The following is an 18,399-nucleotide window of genomic DNA, read 5'->3' as shown; positions in this document are numbered from 1 at the left end:
GAATGGGGCACTGGCATAGGACTGTTGTTTTGGTTGAGAGGAATGAAGCACATTTCTGGGAATCCCCACATTCTCTTCTCCGATTCTATTCGTAAACCTGGAGATTTACACAATGAGAGATAGAGAAGACTGAGCACATCGGGCCAGGCAAAGCGGAGGGGCCCCAGGAACAGGAAATCTGCTGTAGCCACTTCAGTACAGAAACTGTACGAGAGTGGGCAGCGCCAATGAGGGCGCTGCAGGAACTTTCTTGGCGATCTGGCAGCCTAGGGAACCACTTTTTACCATAAACAAAGTAAAGAAAAGAGATGGGGTGGGGTTTGGTGTCCTAGCCGCCGGAAGGAATTCAGGTGGAGCCGACTGTGCAAGCTTCGGGGCAGAGGGGGAGAGGAGGCCGCCACTAGCAACTAACCTCAGCTTCCTAAACTCAACAGAAAGGTCGGAGGGGTTGTTGGAAGTGCCAGGAGCCCCGTGATTCTCTCTGCCCGCCAAAGAGAGATGAAAACCCAAGTTGTGCGGTGCAGCTTTAAAGGGGCTGGTGATTGACAGAATGTGTAGCAGTGGATGGGGTGGAGCCGCTGGGTGGGGTCTGGGACAGGCAGCTGGGAGAAACCAAAAGGAAGAAAAAAGAAAACCATAGCCCCTGATATCGCTAATGCCAGGCGGGAGAAGCTAGCCAGAAAGGGAGGACAAGAGGGTTTTAGAGCTCACCTCCATTCCTACCCCGATCGACTCTCTCAAACCCTTCTGTCTCCTTTTGAGATAATTAAAATCGAGTGTACACCGCCCCTAGTCGGTGCCCATTCACCCTAACTCTCCACTGAACTAGGTTTGTAGTACGAGGGAGTGAGGACCCCGAGTCCACCAGCTCAACCCCGGCCCCGCCCCGTCGGCCTGGCCCGGGGCTGGGAGGAGAGGATGCCTTTGGAGGCGCAGAATCCGAAAGTAAGTCCCTTTCATTTTGCCTCCTCACCCCTCCCCTTCCTTTTGCCACCCTCACTGGGGTCTCCGCTGGCGGGGGGAAAGAGCCACCTTACTGAAAGAGACTCTTTCAAGAAGGATCCGGAGGGTGGGTCAGGGTAGGGTGGGGTAAGAAAAGGAGGGGAGCGGAGGAGGGGTGGTGCTTTAAAGCCTAGGGGAGCTGCCACCCACGGGATAGGTACTCTCAGAGTTTGCTGATTGTATGATTAGAGCCTTGATTTCCTCTCCTGTCCTTAGAGCCTTGACTTATCCCTTCCAGGCGTCCTTTCTTTTTCTCACCCTCCAGCATCCCTATCTGGCTGCTTAAAGCTTCTAACCGTGAGCTGGGAAGGCTCCATCTTGCCTGGCTTCTTAAAGGGACAGTGCACTAGTTCAACTGTGGGAAATAGATCCTGGAAATTAGATTTTGAGAAGGATGGCACTGACTCACCTTACTATGACAATACATGTGTTGGGGGAATTTGTACAGAGAGGACAGTTTTTCTTCCTCATACCAGCCTCCAAACTTGTTCTAATATCCAGTTGATTCTCAGGAGGTGCATCCTGGGCAATGTTGCCAAGTTGCACATTAGTTAACTGAAGAGTCAATAGGCTCTGCAGTTATAGCTCAAGAGGAAAATTTCTGTTTCCTGAGAGGTGCCATGGCATTGCAGAAGATTTGGAAAAAATAATTTATTCTACAAATATTTATCAAGTGCCGGATTCATTGCCTGTGGCTGATCCCACTTCTGAGTGTCTGTAATATGTCAAGACCATGTAGAGTGGTGTTTCCTTTCTTAACAGATTGACGGCCAAGGTTTCTTCCTAGAGATGAATGTTGAATTTGATTCCAACATTTACCAAGTATGTGTCACGTGAAAGTTCCCACTGTTCATCTTTATTGTCTTTTCTTTAGTACCACATCCATAGACCCAAGCCCAAGTGACTGGGAGATCCAGCTGGAAGAGATAGGAGCTCAAGTCAAAATGGCATGCAAAGAAAGAAGGGCAGGATGCTTCAATAGGGAAGCCAAGGCCACCTTGGCTAATATGTCATTCACACGTCCATGTACAGTCTGGAAGATTGTATTGGGGAGGAGGGCTTCACCAGCTCCCTTCTGCCGTTAAATAAAAGAACTGGTGTGGTGGAAATTTGTTAGAAGGCCTCAAACAGATCAGTGGCATCTCTTCCAAGTTTATTTTTCTCATGTTTCTGCTTCTGGAGGGTGGCAGGTCTGGATGGAGCCTAATGATATCCCACAGGTCAAAGAGATGAAAACATGTTGTTTAAGGTTTTAGGTCTAATATTTCACTCTGGGTTTTCTTTTTAAGGTATGGATTGTCTATATGTATGTATGTATTTATTTCTATTTGGTCAATGGAATGCCACAACTTCCAGCGCTCTGCAACTTACCAGTTCAGCTGTCTCTGGTATTACACATGCAAGGCACAAAGACCCTCCCTTCTTTAATGTGCTAGGTTTCATTGCATCTCTGGTGTCAACTCCCATCAAGGGCCTGTGTTGATTCTAGGTTTCTCAGCAACATTTAGCTAAAGTACCTTCCTCCATCCCTCGTCTCAACTGGTTTTAAAAACCTTAAAATGACATTCTGAATGGCCATGTCGTTGAATCCACTGGATTCAGATAAAGAAGAAAGCCTCACTTAGTGTTCTTTCTCTCTAAAGTCCCTGGTCTATGGGGTCCTAAAAACAAAGGAAACATGAATTCAACTGGAACTCTCCTGGTTACTTTCATCAGTGGGAGTACAATCTTGTCCTAGAGCAAAGAGCCACTTGTACATGTCACACACACTGAACTCTGCTATCCACACCCTGGCGTGGAGGGTGGGAAAGGAACTATGTGCTGACTCCACAGCCAGCCTCCTGCATTTAGTAAGCATGGAATATGTTAGGTATTGCTGTGCTTCCATTTTAATATTTGATTGTCCCTTTGCGTTCATGTTGTTTTTTCTTTGGGAGAGGATATAGCAGCAGGATATAGCTGTCATAAAATATGGTTGATGAAATATGGTTATTCACTTCCTAGGACAATGAAAGGTTTATGAACCCACTAACAATTATTATAGGCAAACAATAGAAATCCTTCTCCAAAGGCTTCAAGTGGCTTTCCCAGAGCAATTAGTTTGTTGTCATTCATTCTGCTTCCTGGGATTGCAGATAATTTCTGTCTACACAGAGGCAAAAGGGATTCATAAGGGATAATTGCAAAAAGGACACCTTGCAGACACTCTCTATTTCACAAACAGTACTTTTGACCCCCAACTCCCGTTGTGGAATGCCAGGATCTGGTGGGCTAGGCTGTTCTTGCCTAGACTAGTACAGCTCACCCCTACATTTACTTTGGTCTGAGTTCCTTCCTAGTTTTTCCTCAGCCTTCAAGGGTAAGGACCTGTGATAGACAAAGGAATCAATACAAAAGTACATTGTGTTATGAGATTCATTAATTCATTCATTCAACAAGTGTTTACTGACGATCTACTCTGTGCCATCACTGCACAAGACTGGAGAGTCTACAAGTCCCCTGCCTTTTTGGAGACTGTATTTTAATGAGCGTGTGTTAGTGGAGGGGAAAGACAATAAGCAAAAGGTTTTTGTCAGGTAGGAGTAAGATGAGAGAAAGGACTGCGGAGAGCTGTTTGATATAGAACAGTCAAGGAAGGCTTCTCTGTTATGGTGATTTTTAAAAAATTGGGGTACAGTTGCTTTACACTGTTGTGTTAGTTTCTGTACAAAGTGAATCAACGATATGTATACATATATCCCCTCACTCTTGGACCTCCCTCCCACTGCCTCTCATCCCACTCATCTAGATCACCATAGAGCACGAAGCTGAGCTCCCTGTTCTATACAGCAAGTTCCCACTAGCTATCTATTTTACACATGGTAGTGTATATATGTCAACCTTAATCTCCCAATTCATGCCAACCCCCCATTCCCCCACTGTGTCCAATGTCAGTTTTCTATGTCTGCGTCTTTATTCCTGCCCTGCAAATTGGTTCATATGTATCATTTTTCTAGATTCCACATATAGGCATTAACATACAATATTTGTTTATCTCTTTCTGAATGACTTCATTCCATATGACAGTCTCTAGGTCCATCCACATCTCTACAGATAACCCAATTTCATTCATTTTTATGGCTGAGTAATATTCCAATGTATGTATTTACCACATCTTCTTTATCCATTCATCTATTGGTGGATATTTATGTAGCTTCCATGTCCTGACTATTGTAAATAGTGCTGCAATGAACATTGGGGTAAATGTGTCTTTTTGAATTATGGTTTTCTCAAGGTATATACCTAGTAGTGGAATTGCTGGGTCATATGGTAGTTCTATTTTTAGTTTTGTAAGGAACCTCTATATTGTTCACCAGAGTGGCTCTATCAATTTATATTCCCACCAACAGTGCAAGAGGGTTCCCTTTTCTCCACACCTTCTCCAGCATTTATTGTTTGTAGATATTATGATGATGGCCATTCTGATTGTTGTGAGGTGATAACTCATTGTAGTTTTGAGTTGCATTTCTCTAATGATTAGCGATGTTGAGCATCCTTTCATGTGATTTTTGGCAATCTGTATATCTTCTTTAGAGAAATGTCTATTTAGGTCTTCTGCCCATTTTTGGATTGGTTGTTTGCTTTTTTGATATTGAGCTGCATGAGCTCTTTGTATACTTTGGAGATTAATCTCTTGTCAGTTGCTTCATTTGCAAATATTTTCTCTCATTCTGAGTGTTACCTTTTTGTCTCGTTTATGATTTTGTTTGCTGTGCAAAAGTTTTTAAGTTTAATTAGGTGCCATTTATTTAGTTTTGTTTTTATTTCCATTACTGTAGGAGATGGATCAAAAAAGATCTTGCTGTGATTTATGTCAAAGACTGTTTTTCCTGTGTTTTCCTCTAAGAGTTTTATAGAGTCCAGTCTTACATTTAGGTCTTTAATCCATTTTGAGTTTATATTTGTGTATAGTGTTAGGGAGTGTTGTAATTTCATTCTTTTCCATGTAGCTGGGCAGTTTTCCTAGCACCACTTATTGAAGCATCTGTCTTTTCTCCATTGTATATCCTTGCTTCCTTTTTCATAGATTAGGTGTCCATTGGTGCATGGGTTTATCTCTGGGCTTTCTATCCTGTACCATTGATTAATATTTCTGTTTTTGTACCAGTACCATACTGTCTTGATTACTGTAGCTTTGTAGTATAGTCTGAAGTCAGGGAGCCTGCTTTCTCCAGCTTCGTTTTTCTTTCTCAAGATTACTTTGTCATTCGGGGTATTTTGTGTTTCCATACAAATTGTGAAATGTTTTGTTCTAATTCTATGAAAAATGCCATTGGTAATTTGATGGGGATTGCACTGAATCTGTAGGTTGCTTTGGGTAGGATATTCATTTTCACAATATTGATTCTTCCAATCCAAGAACATGGTATATCTCTCCCTCTGTTTTTGTCATCTTTGATTTCTTTCATCAGTGTTTTATAGTTTTCTGAGTACAGGTTTTTGCCTCCTTAGGTAGGTTTATTCCAAGGTATTTTATTATTTTGTTGCAGTGGTAAATGGGAGTGTTTCCTTAACTTTTCTTTCAGATTTTTCATCATTAGTGTATAGGAATGCAAGACATTTCTGTGCATTAATTTTGTATCCTGCTACTTTACCAAATGCATTGATTAGCTCTACTAGTTTTCTGGTAGCATCTTTAGGATTCTCTATTTATCATGTCATCTGCAAACAGTGACAGTTTTACTTCTTTTCCAATTTGGATTCCTTTTATTTATTTTTCTTCTCTGATTGCCATGTCTAGGACTTCCATAACTATGGTGAATAATAGTGGTAAGAGTGGACATCCTTGTTTTGTTCCTGATCTTAGAGGAAATGCTTTCAGTTTTTCACCATTGAGAATGATGTTGGCTGTGGGTTTGTCATATATGGCCTTTATTATGTTGAGGTAGGTTCCCTCTGTGCCCACTTTCTGGAGAGTTTTTATGATAAATTGGTGTTGAATTTTGTCAAAAGCTTTTTCTGCATCTATTGAGATTGTCATATCGTTTTTATTCTTTAGTTTGTTAATATGGTGTATCGCATTGATTGATTTGCATATATAGAAAAATCCTTGCACCCCTGGAATAAATCCCACTTGATCATAGTGTATGATCCTGTTAATGTGTTGTTGGATTCTGTTTGTAAGCATTTTGTTGAGGATTTTTGCGTCTATGTTCATCAGTGATATTGGCCTGTGATTTTCTTTTTTGTGATATCTGGACTGGTTTTGGTATCAGGGTGATTGTAACCTCATAGAGTGAGTTGAGAGTGTTCTTTCCTCTGCAGTTTTTTGGAAGAGTTGCGAAAGAAGGGTGTTAGCTCCTCATTAACGTTGGATAGAATTCGCCTGTGTAGCTATCTGGTTCTGGACTTTTGTTTATTGGAAGATTTTTTTATCACAGTTTTAATTTGATTACTTGTGATTTGTCTGTTTATATTTTCTATTTCTATTAGGTTCAGTGTTGGAAGGTTGTACCTTTCCAAGAATTTGTCCGTTTCTTCCAGGTTGTCCATTTTATTGGCTTGTTTTAGTCTCTTATGATCCTTTGTATTTCTGCAATATCAGTTGTAATTTCGCCTCTCTCATTTCTAATTTTATTGATTTGAATCCTCTCAGTTTTTTTCTTGATGAGTTTGGCTAAAGGTTTATCATTTTTATATATCTTCATAAAGAATCACCTTTTAGTTTCATTGATTTTTGCTATTGTTTTCTTCATTTCTATTTCATTTATTTCTGCTTTAATTTTTATGATTTCTTTCCTCCTACTAACTTTGGGTTTTGTTTGTTCTTCTTTCTCTAGTTGCTTTAGGTGTAAGATTAGGTTGTTTATCTGAGATTTTTCTCTTTTCTTGAGGTAGGACTGTATTACTATAAAATTCCCTCCTAAAACTGATTTTGCTTCTTCCCATAAGTTTTGGGTCGTCATGTTTTCATTGTCATTTGTTTCCATGAATTTTTTGATTTCCTCTTTGACTTCTTCAGTGATCTCTTGGTTATTTAGTAGCATATTGTTTAGCCTCCATGTTTTGGGGGTTTTTTTTCCTTTTTTTTCTGTACTTGATTTGTAATCTCATATCGTTTTTGGAAAAGATGCTTGAAATGATTTCAATTTTCTTAAATTTACTGAGGGTTGATAAGTGACCCAAGATGTGATGTATCCTGGAGAATGTTCCATGTGCATTTGAGAAGAAAGTGTATTCTGCCACTTTCGGATGGAATGTCCTATAAATATCAGCTAAGTCTATTTGGTCTATTGTGTGTTGTAAAACTTGTGTTTCCTTATTAATTTTCTGTCTAGATGATCTGTCCATTGGTGTAAGTGGGGTGTTAAAGTCCCCCACTATTATTGTGTTAATGTTGATTTCCCCTTTCATGGCTGTTAGCATTTGCCTTATGTATTGAGGTGCTTCTATGTTGTGTTCATAAATATCTAAAATTTTTATATCTTCTTCTTGGATTGATCCCTTGATCATTACGTAGTGTCCTTCCTTGTCTCTTGTAACAGTCTTTATTTTAAAGTCTATTTTATCTTATACGACTATCACTACACTGGCTTTCTTTTGATTGCTATTTGAATGGAATATCTTTTTTCCATCCCTTCACTTTCAGTCTGTATGTGTCCCTAGGTCAGAAGTAAGTCTCTTGTAGACAGCACACATACAGGTCTTATTTTTGTATCCATTCAGCCAGTGTGTGTCTTTTGGTTGGAGCATTTAATTCATTTACATTCAAGGTTATTTTCAATGTGTACATTCCTATTACAATTTTCTTAATTGTTTTGGGTTTGTTTTTGTGAGTCTTTTTCTTCTCTTGTGTTTCCTGCCTAGAGAAGTTCCTTTAGCATTTGTCATAGAGCTGGTTTTGTGGTGCTGAATTCTCTTAGCTTTTGCTTGTCTGTAAAGCTTTTGATTTCTCTGTTGAATCTGAATGAGATCCTTGCTGGGTAGAGTAATCCTGGTTGTAGGTTTTTCCCTTTCATCACTTTAAATATATCCTGCCACTCCCTTCTGGCCTGCAGAGTTTCTATTGGAAAATCAGCTGATAACATTGTGGGGATTCTGCTGCTTTTAATATTTTTTCTTTGAATTTGATTTTTGTTTGTTTGATTAGTATGTTTTTTGGTGTGTTTCTCCTTGGGTTTTTCCTGTATGGGACTCTCTGCCCTTTTTGGACTTGGGTGGCTATATCCTTCCCCATGTTAAGGAAATTTTCAACTATAATCTCTTCAAATATTTTCTCAGACACTTTCTCTCTCTTCTTCTTCTTCTGGGACCCCTATAATTCGAATATTGGTGCATTTAATCTTGTTCCAGAAGTCATTGAGATGGTCCTCATTTCTTATCATCATTTTTTCTTTTTTCTTCTCCTCAGCAGTTATTTCCATCATTCTATCTTCCAGCTCACTTTTTCATTCTTCTGCCTCAGTTATTCTGCTACTGATTCCTTCTAGTGTATTTTTCATTTCAGTTATCATGCTGTTCATCACTGTTTGTTTGTTCTTTAGTTATTTTAGGTCCTTGTTAAATGTTTCTTGTATTTTTCTTGATCTATGCCTCCTTTGTATTTCCAAGATTTTGCATCATCATCATCTATCTTTACTCTGAATTCTTTTTCAGGTAGGTTGTCTATTTCCTCTTCATTTGTTTGGTCTTGTAGGTTTTTACCTTGCTCCTTCATCTGTAACTTTTTTTGTCTCTTTTTTGTTTGTTTTGTTTTGATGTGTGGTGCTGTGGTCCTGTCTTACTGGTTGTTTAGCCTGAGGCGTCCAGCACTGGATCTTACAGGCAGTTGGGTGGAGCCATGTGTTGGTGCCAAGATGAGGACCCCCAGGAGAGCTCACACCAATTTATATTCCCTGGGGCCTGAAGTTCATGTTAGCCCAATGGCTCAGTGCTCCTGCCAGAAGAACGCAGGCCTGACCCTCAGCTTGGAAACCAAGAACATGCAAGCCATGTGGCATGGCAAAAGAAAGAAAAAATGGCAACAAACACAAGGGAGCAGAACAATAACAAAGAATAAAAAATATAAAAATGAAACAACAAAGCAAAACAGAACCACAATAGCAAAAAGAAAAAGCTGGAAGAGGCCTGAGTGGGAGACTTAGGCTCAGGAACTGTGTGGCTGGAGGGTGCTCTGGAGGCAGAGTTTCAGGACTGGGACCACAGCAGGCTCACTGGGGCCTGAGCAGGTGGGGGATATGCTGGCTGCATTCTCCTCCCATCCCCCAAAGGTCTCTCCCCATCCCCACTGATCCCCTCACCATGAGCGGACCCCTCCGAGCATGGGAACCCCTCCCCTCCCCAAGCCACCCCTCAGGGGCACCAGTCCCATCTTGCATCCCCTATTCCTCCTCTCCTCCTTCCACCCCCCCACATCCTACCCAGTCACACGAGGATTCCTTCTGTCCCCTTAGGTGTCCAAGGTCCCCCACCAGCACCTAGTAAGTGCCCTAGTTGTGAGGTTATGCGAACTCCACGTCCTCCTGTTCTGCTATCGTGACTCCACCCAATATGGTGATATTTAAGAATATAACGAATAAAGTGAGAGAGCCAGCCATGAGAATACCCAAGGGAAGGGTATTCTAGACAGAGAAATTAGAATAGTAAAGGCTTGGTGTGTTCAAGGAATAGCAAGGCCAGTATCACTGGAGTGGAGAGGAAAAGAGTGGTAGGACATGATTTCAGAGAGACAGAGAGGGCCAGATCATATAGGACCTTGTAAATACTTTGGATTTTATTCTGAGTGAGATAGTAAGGCATTTTTAAAGAAGATAAATATTCAATAATTATCACATTTAAAATTCTAGTCTAGTAAAGAGGATGTAGACGCAAGAGGGAAGAGATATGGGAACATGTGTATATGTATAACTTATTCACTTTGTTATAAAGCAGAAACTAACACACCATTGTAAAGCAATTATTGTCCAATAAAGATGTTAAAACAAAACAAAACAAAACAAAACCTTGCAATCCTTCCTCAAAACTCTCAGAAAAAAAAAAATAAGAGGATGAATCTTCAATTGTTCATCTTAACACAATCAAGATGGTTTATGTTTTATGATTTGGATAATAATACTACTTTGGAAAAAAATTAGTAAGCTTATTGCTGAATTCATGTCAACTAATACAATTTAATTTTATACTAACTATTGTTTTATAACAATTATCTGAAAAAAGTTTCAAACACATTTGAAACTACTGAAATACAAAAAGTATTTTCAGCATACATATTTTAAAAATCACAATAAATTTATTAGCACTAGAAGAATGCTTAACCTTTTTAAGGAAACATCACAAGATTGTATAACTGATGTAACTGTTTTACTCTAGCATGAAATTTTGAAAATTATTCACTTGAAAACTTTTTTTAAATTTTCAGTCTTGCTGGAACACATGATTTCATGTAGGTTATACACCATTCTTCTCCCAAAGTTCTTCCCAGTAGGGAAGTGTGTTTCATGTATCATTTCATTTAATCCTCAAAATAGCTTTGTGAGGTAGGCACTATTGTCATCTTCATTTTACAGAATAGGAAACTGAGGCCTAGGAATGTAAAGTACTTTACCCAAGGTCACATGGCTAGTAAGCAAAAGAGTATCCATTCTCTCCTATACCTTCTGAGAAGTTGTTCCATCAGCTTCCTTCTCTCCAATCTTCTTTAATTTCTTTTTCTTCTTTGGTTCTTACACCCATCCAACCATTCCCACCTAATATACCTAACATTTATTGAACACCTACTCTGTGCCAAGCCCTCTATTGAACACTTTGCATTTATCAATTCACATAATGCTCACAACAATCCTATTAAGTAAGTACCATTGTTTTCCCAATTTTTCAGTTGGGAATTTGGGACATAGAAAAATCAAGCAACTTGCCCAAGTTTACACAGCTAGGAAGTAGCAGAAGTGAGATTTGAACCCCAAAATAAAGTCTACACCTTCACTGTTATGCTCTACTGCCTAATCTTTATCTTGCAAACACATTTTTCACTAAATCAATCTTTCTTTAACAACAGTTACTCAAATTACCACCCTATTTTTCTGCAGTTTCCATTTAAATCATTATTGAAACTGCTCTTGCAAGAGTTACCTGAAGATCTCCTAAATGTCATGTCAAGTGCTCTCTCATTAGGTTTTCAACATATTGATTCTACTACATTTGAGGCTGCTGTACTTTCCTTCCATCTTTAAAGCCTTCCCTTCCTTGTCTTCTGTGATGATACTCTATCTTGGATTTCCACCTACCTCTTTGATTGTCTTTTTCATTCTCTTATCTTGCTACTCTATACTCCTTATTTGGGTCATCTCATCTACTTAAGATTTTCAACTGCCATTTATATGCTGATGAAGGCCTGTATGACAACTTGGCATCTCCAAACTGAACGCTTTTTCTGAGCCTGGACCCACCTACTTGTCTGTTAACTAGACATCTTAACTTGACACCAAACATTTAATATGTCTAAAACTGAATTCATCATCAAACCCCAACATGCCAATTTCTATCCCTGACCAACAGTCACATAATCAACTGAACAATAAAGCCTAGAGTCATCTATGACTCTTCTTTCTCCTTAATGTCTAGATTCTGCTTCTTGAATTTTTGTATCCTCTCCATCCCTATTTGTAGTGTCTTTGCTTAATTTTTCATCATGTATGACCTGGCCTATTAATATAGCTCCTTTATTGTTGTTTAATCTGCCTCCAGTCTCTATGGGCTTTGTTATGTGTTGAATTATGTCCTTCAAAATATGTTGGAGTCCTAATTTCTGGTACCATGGAATGTGACTGTATTTGGATACAGGGTATCTACAGAGGTAATCAAATTAAAATGAGGTAGTTAGGACAGGCCCTAATCCAATATGACTGGTATCCTTATACAAGTGGGAAATTTGGACCGAAAGACTCATAGAGGGAAGATGATCTGAAGAGACATAGGGAGAAGACAGCCATCTGCAAGCCAAGGAGAGAGACCTAGAACAGATCCTTCTCTCAGAGCTCTCAGGAGAAACCAACTCTGATGACACTTTGGTTTCAGAGTTATAGCCTCCAGAACTGTGAGACAATAAATTTTTGTTGTTGAAGCCCCCCTGGTTTTTAGTACTTTTTTGTGGTAGTCCTAGCAAACTAATACAAACTCCAATCTAGTCTACATATTAGGATATTTCTAAAATACATGTTTTTATCTAGATAATCCTATGTTCAGAATTATTCAAAGACTCCCCATCACTTACAAGATTAAATCCCTGTCTTTTAGTAAGACACTTCACAATTTGTCCTCAACCTACCTTTCATGTTTATGGCCAGTGACTTTTCCTTATCACAGGAGTTACATTTAACTAACTGCTACTTCTCGAACATGCCATGGTCTTTCACAAACACCATGTCTTTGTTCATGCTATCAGGACTTCCATAAATGTTCTTTTTCCTCTTACAACCTGTGCCAATCCACCTCCACCTTTCCTTCTATTCCATCCCTCTCTTTTTGGTAAGCTCCTATACATAGCATGATACCCAATTCATTTTCTCTGTGAAGCCTTGAAGTATAGGTAAGATTTGGTTAGCCAGAGTGGAGGGGAAAGGATATTCTAAGCAGGAAGAACCATATAATCAAAGGCAGGTAATGAGGATCATTATAATGTAGGTTAGAGGGGGATGGGGTAGAGTTAGAGAAAGGTGAGGCTAGAGAACTCTTTGCCTTTGGTGATAGTATAGATGGGACCAAAGCAGCTTCTGGAGAAGCAGCAAGGTCAATAGTCTTCCTCTGTAGTGTCTCAGGGAAACAGCTAGGCCTCAAAGAATGTTATTATCTAGCTAATGTCACCTGATGATGAGATAGCCTATATTTTGTTCCTTGGAAAACTGGTCTTTATAATAGCACCCTGAGCTTGGGGCACTTTTGCTGGTCAGTGATGGTATGGTAGTAGAGCAGAAAATATTCAGCAGGGTTCAGAGTTCTTTTCTACTATAGCCTATTTAAACATGATTGAATATATTTACCATTTCTACTTACATAAAGCAGATGGTTTTGAAAGGAGGAAGCAAAATTCATTCATTAATCTCATTCACTCATTCAACATACATACCCTGGGAGCCCTCTATGTGGACAGCTCTGTGCTACAGGATGGGAATACACAAATATAAGACCTCAACCTTGCCCTGGAGCTCAGCTGGGAGACAGGCAAAGCTCTAGCTAACATCTAGTGCATGTTGATTACTTACTATATGCCAGGGACAATGCTAAGCATTGCATGCTTCTCATTTAAATTCTCAGTAGGGTTGTACCCATTTGTAGAAAAGGACACAGTGTTACAGACAGGTTGAATAAATTCAGGAGGGAGGAATTGGAAAACTGACAAGTAAGCAACTCATTAACATGAGTAGAAAAGACCTGGGTGACATTTGGGTGAAGAGGTCAGAGAAGACTTGGTGGAGGTGGTGATATTTGAGTCTTAAAGGATAAATAGGAGTTATCAAGTGTCAATGAAAAAACAGTCAATCTAAGAAAGAAATGGGAAATTTTATTTGAGCCAACCTGAGGATTATAACCTGGGAGACCATCTTTCAGAAAGCTCTGAGGACTGTTCAGCCCATTAGAGGTCAAAGCACAGTTATATAAGTTTTTGAGACAAAAGTTTATATGTCAAGTCATGTATTGACAGTTTAAACAATCCAGATCTACATATACAAAGTGGGTCATGGCTCATTGTGGCCCTTTGCAAGAATAAGAAGGAAGATTATCTCCTAAGGAGTTGTGACTCTTTATGAAATTAAGAAGGAATGTTATCTCCTAAGGAGGTCTGGTTAATGCAGATGCACAACACACACTAAATGGAAGGAAGGAGGCCTGAGTGGGCAAAAAAAAGTTTATGTTTAAATTTTTCTTGTCTTGCCATAAAATATGAATTTTGTTTCATCAATTCCCCCCTTCTGATCATTAATCTCTTGTTAGAAAGAATAAGGTGATAAAATATTTGGCCCCTAAATGCCAGGGTGGTGACTTACCTGCCCTGGATCCATCATGTCCCTTGATATTGGGTTTTAATGGCCTGGCTCTTTTTTTCCTTTTGTACTAGCTGTACTAGTAAGATGTCTGGCAAGGACTAACAGTCAATTCCAAGTTGTCCAACAGGACTTATGCAATTTTACCTTACATGTGCATTGTGTATGTTCATTTATAGAGAACTATAGATGTGATCAAAATTGACAATAGGAATGACCATGTTGTTAGTAAAGTTTTAAGCCAAGATTCTCCTAAACCAAACCATTTTCCTAGTATTTTTCCTAAACAGGGAAGAGGATCATTTATAGGGGAAATTTGATTCCTCATGTGTCATAAGATTAGTTAACAAATGTTGTGGCCAAATGGTCTTTGTGTGTGGTGAAGTATAGGGATCTGATTTCATATTTGTGCATGTGGTTATCCAGTTTTCCCAACACCATTTGTTGAAGAGATTATCCTTTCCCTTCTGGGTGTTCTTGGCTCCCTTGTCAAATATTAGTTGACCATATATGTGGAGATTTATTTCTGGGCTCTCTATTCTGTTCCATTGGTTTATGTGTCTATTTTTATGTCAGTACCATACTGTTTTCATTGCTATAGTTTTGTAGTATAGTTTGAAATCAGGATGTGTGATGCCTCACATTTTTATTCTTCTTTCTCATGATTCCTTTGGCTATTTGGGGTCTTTTGGGGCTCTATACAAACGTTAGGATTTTATTATCTATCTCTGAGAAAAATGACATTGGAATTTTTATAGGGATTGCTTTGAATCTATAGATGGCTTTGGGTAAGTATGGATATTTTAACAATATTAATTCTTCCAATTCATCAAAATGCGATATCTTTCCATTTGCTTGTGTCATCTTTGATTTCTTTCAACAGTCTTGTTGTTTTTGTTATACAGATCATTCACATCCTTGGTTAAATTTATTCCTAGGCATTTTATTATTTTTGATGATATTGTGAACGGGAAAGATTTCCTCATTTCTTTTTCAGATGTTTCATTATTAGTGTATAGAAGTGCAACAGAGTTCATGATTTTTTTTCTGTGTTAGACGCTTTATTTTTAAATTGTATAAATGAAGGAACTGAGATATAAATAAGTTGTACAAATGAGGAAACTGAAACACAAATAAGTATCATATGTAAGGTCATACAACTGATTAGATAGCTGGTGGATTAGAATGAGGATGTTTATTTTATATCCTGCATCTTTACTGAATTTGTTGATTAGTTCCAACAGTTTTTTGGTTGAGTCTTTGGCATTTTCTATATATAAGATTGTATCATCTGCAAGTAATGACAATTTTGCTTGTTCCTTTCTGATTTGGATGACTTTTATTCCTTTGTCTTGCCTAATTGCTCTAGCTAGGACTTCTAGTAGTTTATTGAATAACAGTAGTGAGAATGGATGCCCTTTCCTTATTTCTGATCTTAGAGGAAAAACTTTCCACTTTTCACTGTTGGGTACAATGTTACTGTGGGTTTGTCATATATCGCTTTTAGTATATTGAGGTATGTTCTTTATATACCCAATCTGTCAAGGATTTTTATAACAAAAGGGTGCTGTATTTTATGAAATGCTTTTTCTGCATCTATTGGGATGATCCTGTGATTTTTTAAAAATTTTATTAATGTGGTGTATCACTTTTATTGATTTATGTATGTTGAAACATCATTGCATCCCAAGGATAAATTGCACTTGGTCATGGTATACAGTCCTTTTAATGTGTTCTTGAATTCAGTTTGCTAATATTTTATTGAGAATTTTTGCATCTGTATTCATCTAGGATATTGGTCTATATTTTTCTTTTATAGTATTCTTAATCTTGCTTTTGTATCTGGGTAATGCTGGCCTCATAAAATGAGTGTGGAAGTGTTTCCTGCTCTTCAATTTTATAGAAGGTATGAGAAGAGTTGGTGTTAAGTCATCTGTAAATGTTTGGTAGAATTCACCAGTGAAGACATCTAGTCATAGTGTTTTCTACGTTGGGAGGTTTTCGATGACTGATTCAATTTCCTTACTCATTATTGATCTGTTCAGCTTTTCTACAATATTTCTTCCTGATTCAGTCTTGGTAGGTTGTGTGTTTCTAGGAACTTATCCATTTCTTATAGGTTTTCTAACTTGTTGATGTATAATTGTTCATAGTAGGCTCTTATGATCCTATGTATTTCTGGAGTATCAGTTGTAATATCTCCTCTTTCATTCCTAATTTTATTTATTTGAGTCTCCTTTCCTTTTCTCTTGGTTAGTCTAGCAAAAAGAGTTGTCAGTTTTATCTTTTCAACAACTCAGATCTTAGGGTTTTTAATCTTCTCTATTGTTTTTCTGGTCTGTTTCATTTATTTCCATTCTGGTCTTTATTATTTCCTTCCTTCTGCTAACGTTGGGCTTAGTTTGTTGTTCTTTTTCTAGTTCTTAGAGGTGTAAAGTTAGCTTTTTATTTTAGATCTTTGTAATTTCTTCTTTTTTTTTTTTTTTTTGCGGTACGTGGGCCTCTCACTGTTGTGGCCTCTCCCATCATGGAGTACAGGCTCCGGACATGCAGGATCAGTGGCTATGGCTCACAGGCCCAGCCGCTCCATGGGATCTTCCCAGACCGGGGCGTGAACCCATGTCCCCTGCATCAGCAGGTGGACTCTCAACCACTGCACCACCAGGGAAGCCCTCCACAGTTATTTATAATACTCTTTATTTAACCTTTATACTGTAGTTAAGTGGTTAACACACCATCTTATTATAGAATTAGTTTTCTAAATCCAACTATATATTTTTCATCTCTACCAGTGTGTTGTATTCTTTCATATGTTTTCATGTCACTGATTAGTATCTTTTTATTTCAGCTTGAAGAACTCTTTTCAACATTTATTACAAGACAGGTCTAGTGGTGCTGAGTTCCCTCAGCTTTTGTTTGTCTGGGAAAGTCTTTATTTCTCCTTCATATCTGAAGGTTAACTTTGCTGGATAGAGTATTCCTGGCTGGCAAGTTTTATCTTTCTACAATTTGAATATTTCCTTCCACTGTCTTCTGGCCTGTAGGGCTTTTGCTGAGAAATCTGATAGCCTAATCGTGGTTCCTTTCATAGGTTATACATTTTTTTTCCTGCTGCCTTTAGGATTCTTTCTTTATCTTTGACTTTTGACAGTTTCATTATAATGTGTCTTGGACAATGACGTTTGGCATTGAGATAATAGAGTGATCTATTAGTTCTTGTATTTGGATGTCCAAGTCTTTACTCATGTCTAGGAAGTTCTCCACTATTATTTCTTCAAATAAACTTTCTACACCCTTCTCCCTCTCTTTTCCTTCCAGAATCATAATTATTCTAATATTTGTCTTTTGATGGAGTCCTACAGATAATGTGGGCTCTTTTTTTTGCTCTTTTCAGTTTTCTCTTTTGTTCTCTTCTAACTGTATTTCAAAATTCCTATCTTCTAAAGTCACATATTCTGTCTTCCATCTGCTTTACTGTACTACAGATGCTCTTTATTTCAGTCTTTATCTCATTTATTGAATTCTCCAGAATTTCTGTTTGGCTCTTTTTATTATTTCTATCATTTTGGTAAAGAACTCATTTTGTTCATGTATTTTTTTCTCTGATTTTCAATTTTCTTTTTGAGTTTTCTTGTATCTTGTTAAGTTTCTTTAGAACAGCTATTTTGAATTCTTTATCAGGTGGATCACAATATTTCATGCCCTTGAGCTTGGTTGTTGGAGAATTATTGATATCTTTGGGCAATGACATGTTTCCTTGATTTTCATGTTCCTTGTAGTTTTTGTGTTGGTACTTCTGTATTTGAAGTAGCAGACACCTCCTTAAATCTTACTGGTTGCCTTCACATGGGGTACTGTTCATTGATATTGGTATATCTGGAGTTTCCTCAGCTGTTGTTGGGCAGACCTGCTCCACTTTTCTTGCTCCTTCCTGTGGCAGAGTTAAGCTCTTCTGACTTCTCTTGTTCTTACAACTCACCAGGCTGGTTGCTGAAAATCTCACTTTTCTTTTCCAGAAGGTGACAATATAGCTCTAGTTTGTGATTTCTCCCTGTCCACAGGTCTATTTTTCTGAGAGTACTCTGATTACCAGATCTGCTCTTACTGCTGCATTTTGGAACTTGTACAAGGATCGACCTGTAGAGTAGAGGGAGGTATGGGTTTAGCACTTGGGGCATTGGGGGTGCATGCACACCCAGTGGGGAGATCCTTGGTTTGGGTGTTCTCAGAGCCTTTTGGGTGGACTTCCTGCTAAAGTCCTGAAGCAGTTAGCAAGTACACCATCTATTTAATATGCATTAGTATTCTTACTTGCTTCTTTCCCTTTCTCCTCCCCAAGTCATGGATGTCCTGCTTCAGTACTTTGGGTGCTGCTGAAGAG

General features: G+C 38.5%; 1 protein-coding gene across 3 annotated transcripts in view; it reads left to right on the top strand.

The window, feature by feature from the left end:
• The first annotated feature begins 313 nt into the window (after positions 1-313).
• KLF8 (KLF transcription factor 8) overlaps positions 314-18,399 on the top strand; it is a 369,048-nt gene continuing 350,962 nt past the window's right edge. For 2 of the 3 annotated variants that reach the window (XM_067722393.1, XM_067722392.1), the window contains exon 1: positions 359-945. Coding sequence is in view for 1 of the 3 variants with exons in the window: in XM_067722391.1 (XP_067578492.1) it covers positions 919-945 (27 nt within the window). In the remaining 2 variants the exon portion in view is untranslated. Of the gene's footprint in view, positions 946-18,399 lie in introns of all 3 variants that reach the window. The other variant, XM_067722391.1, reaches the window with a different exon arrangement.

Source organism: Pseudorca crassidens, chromosome X (assembly GCF_039906515.1).
Source record: "Pseudorca crassidens isolate mPseCra1 chromosome X, mPseCra1.hap1, whole genome shotgun sequence".
Lineage (NCBI taxonomy): Eukaryota > Metazoa > Chordata > Mammalia > Artiodactyla > Delphinidae > Pseudorca > Pseudorca crassidens.
This window is presented reverse-complemented; position numbering and strand designations above follow the sequence as displayed.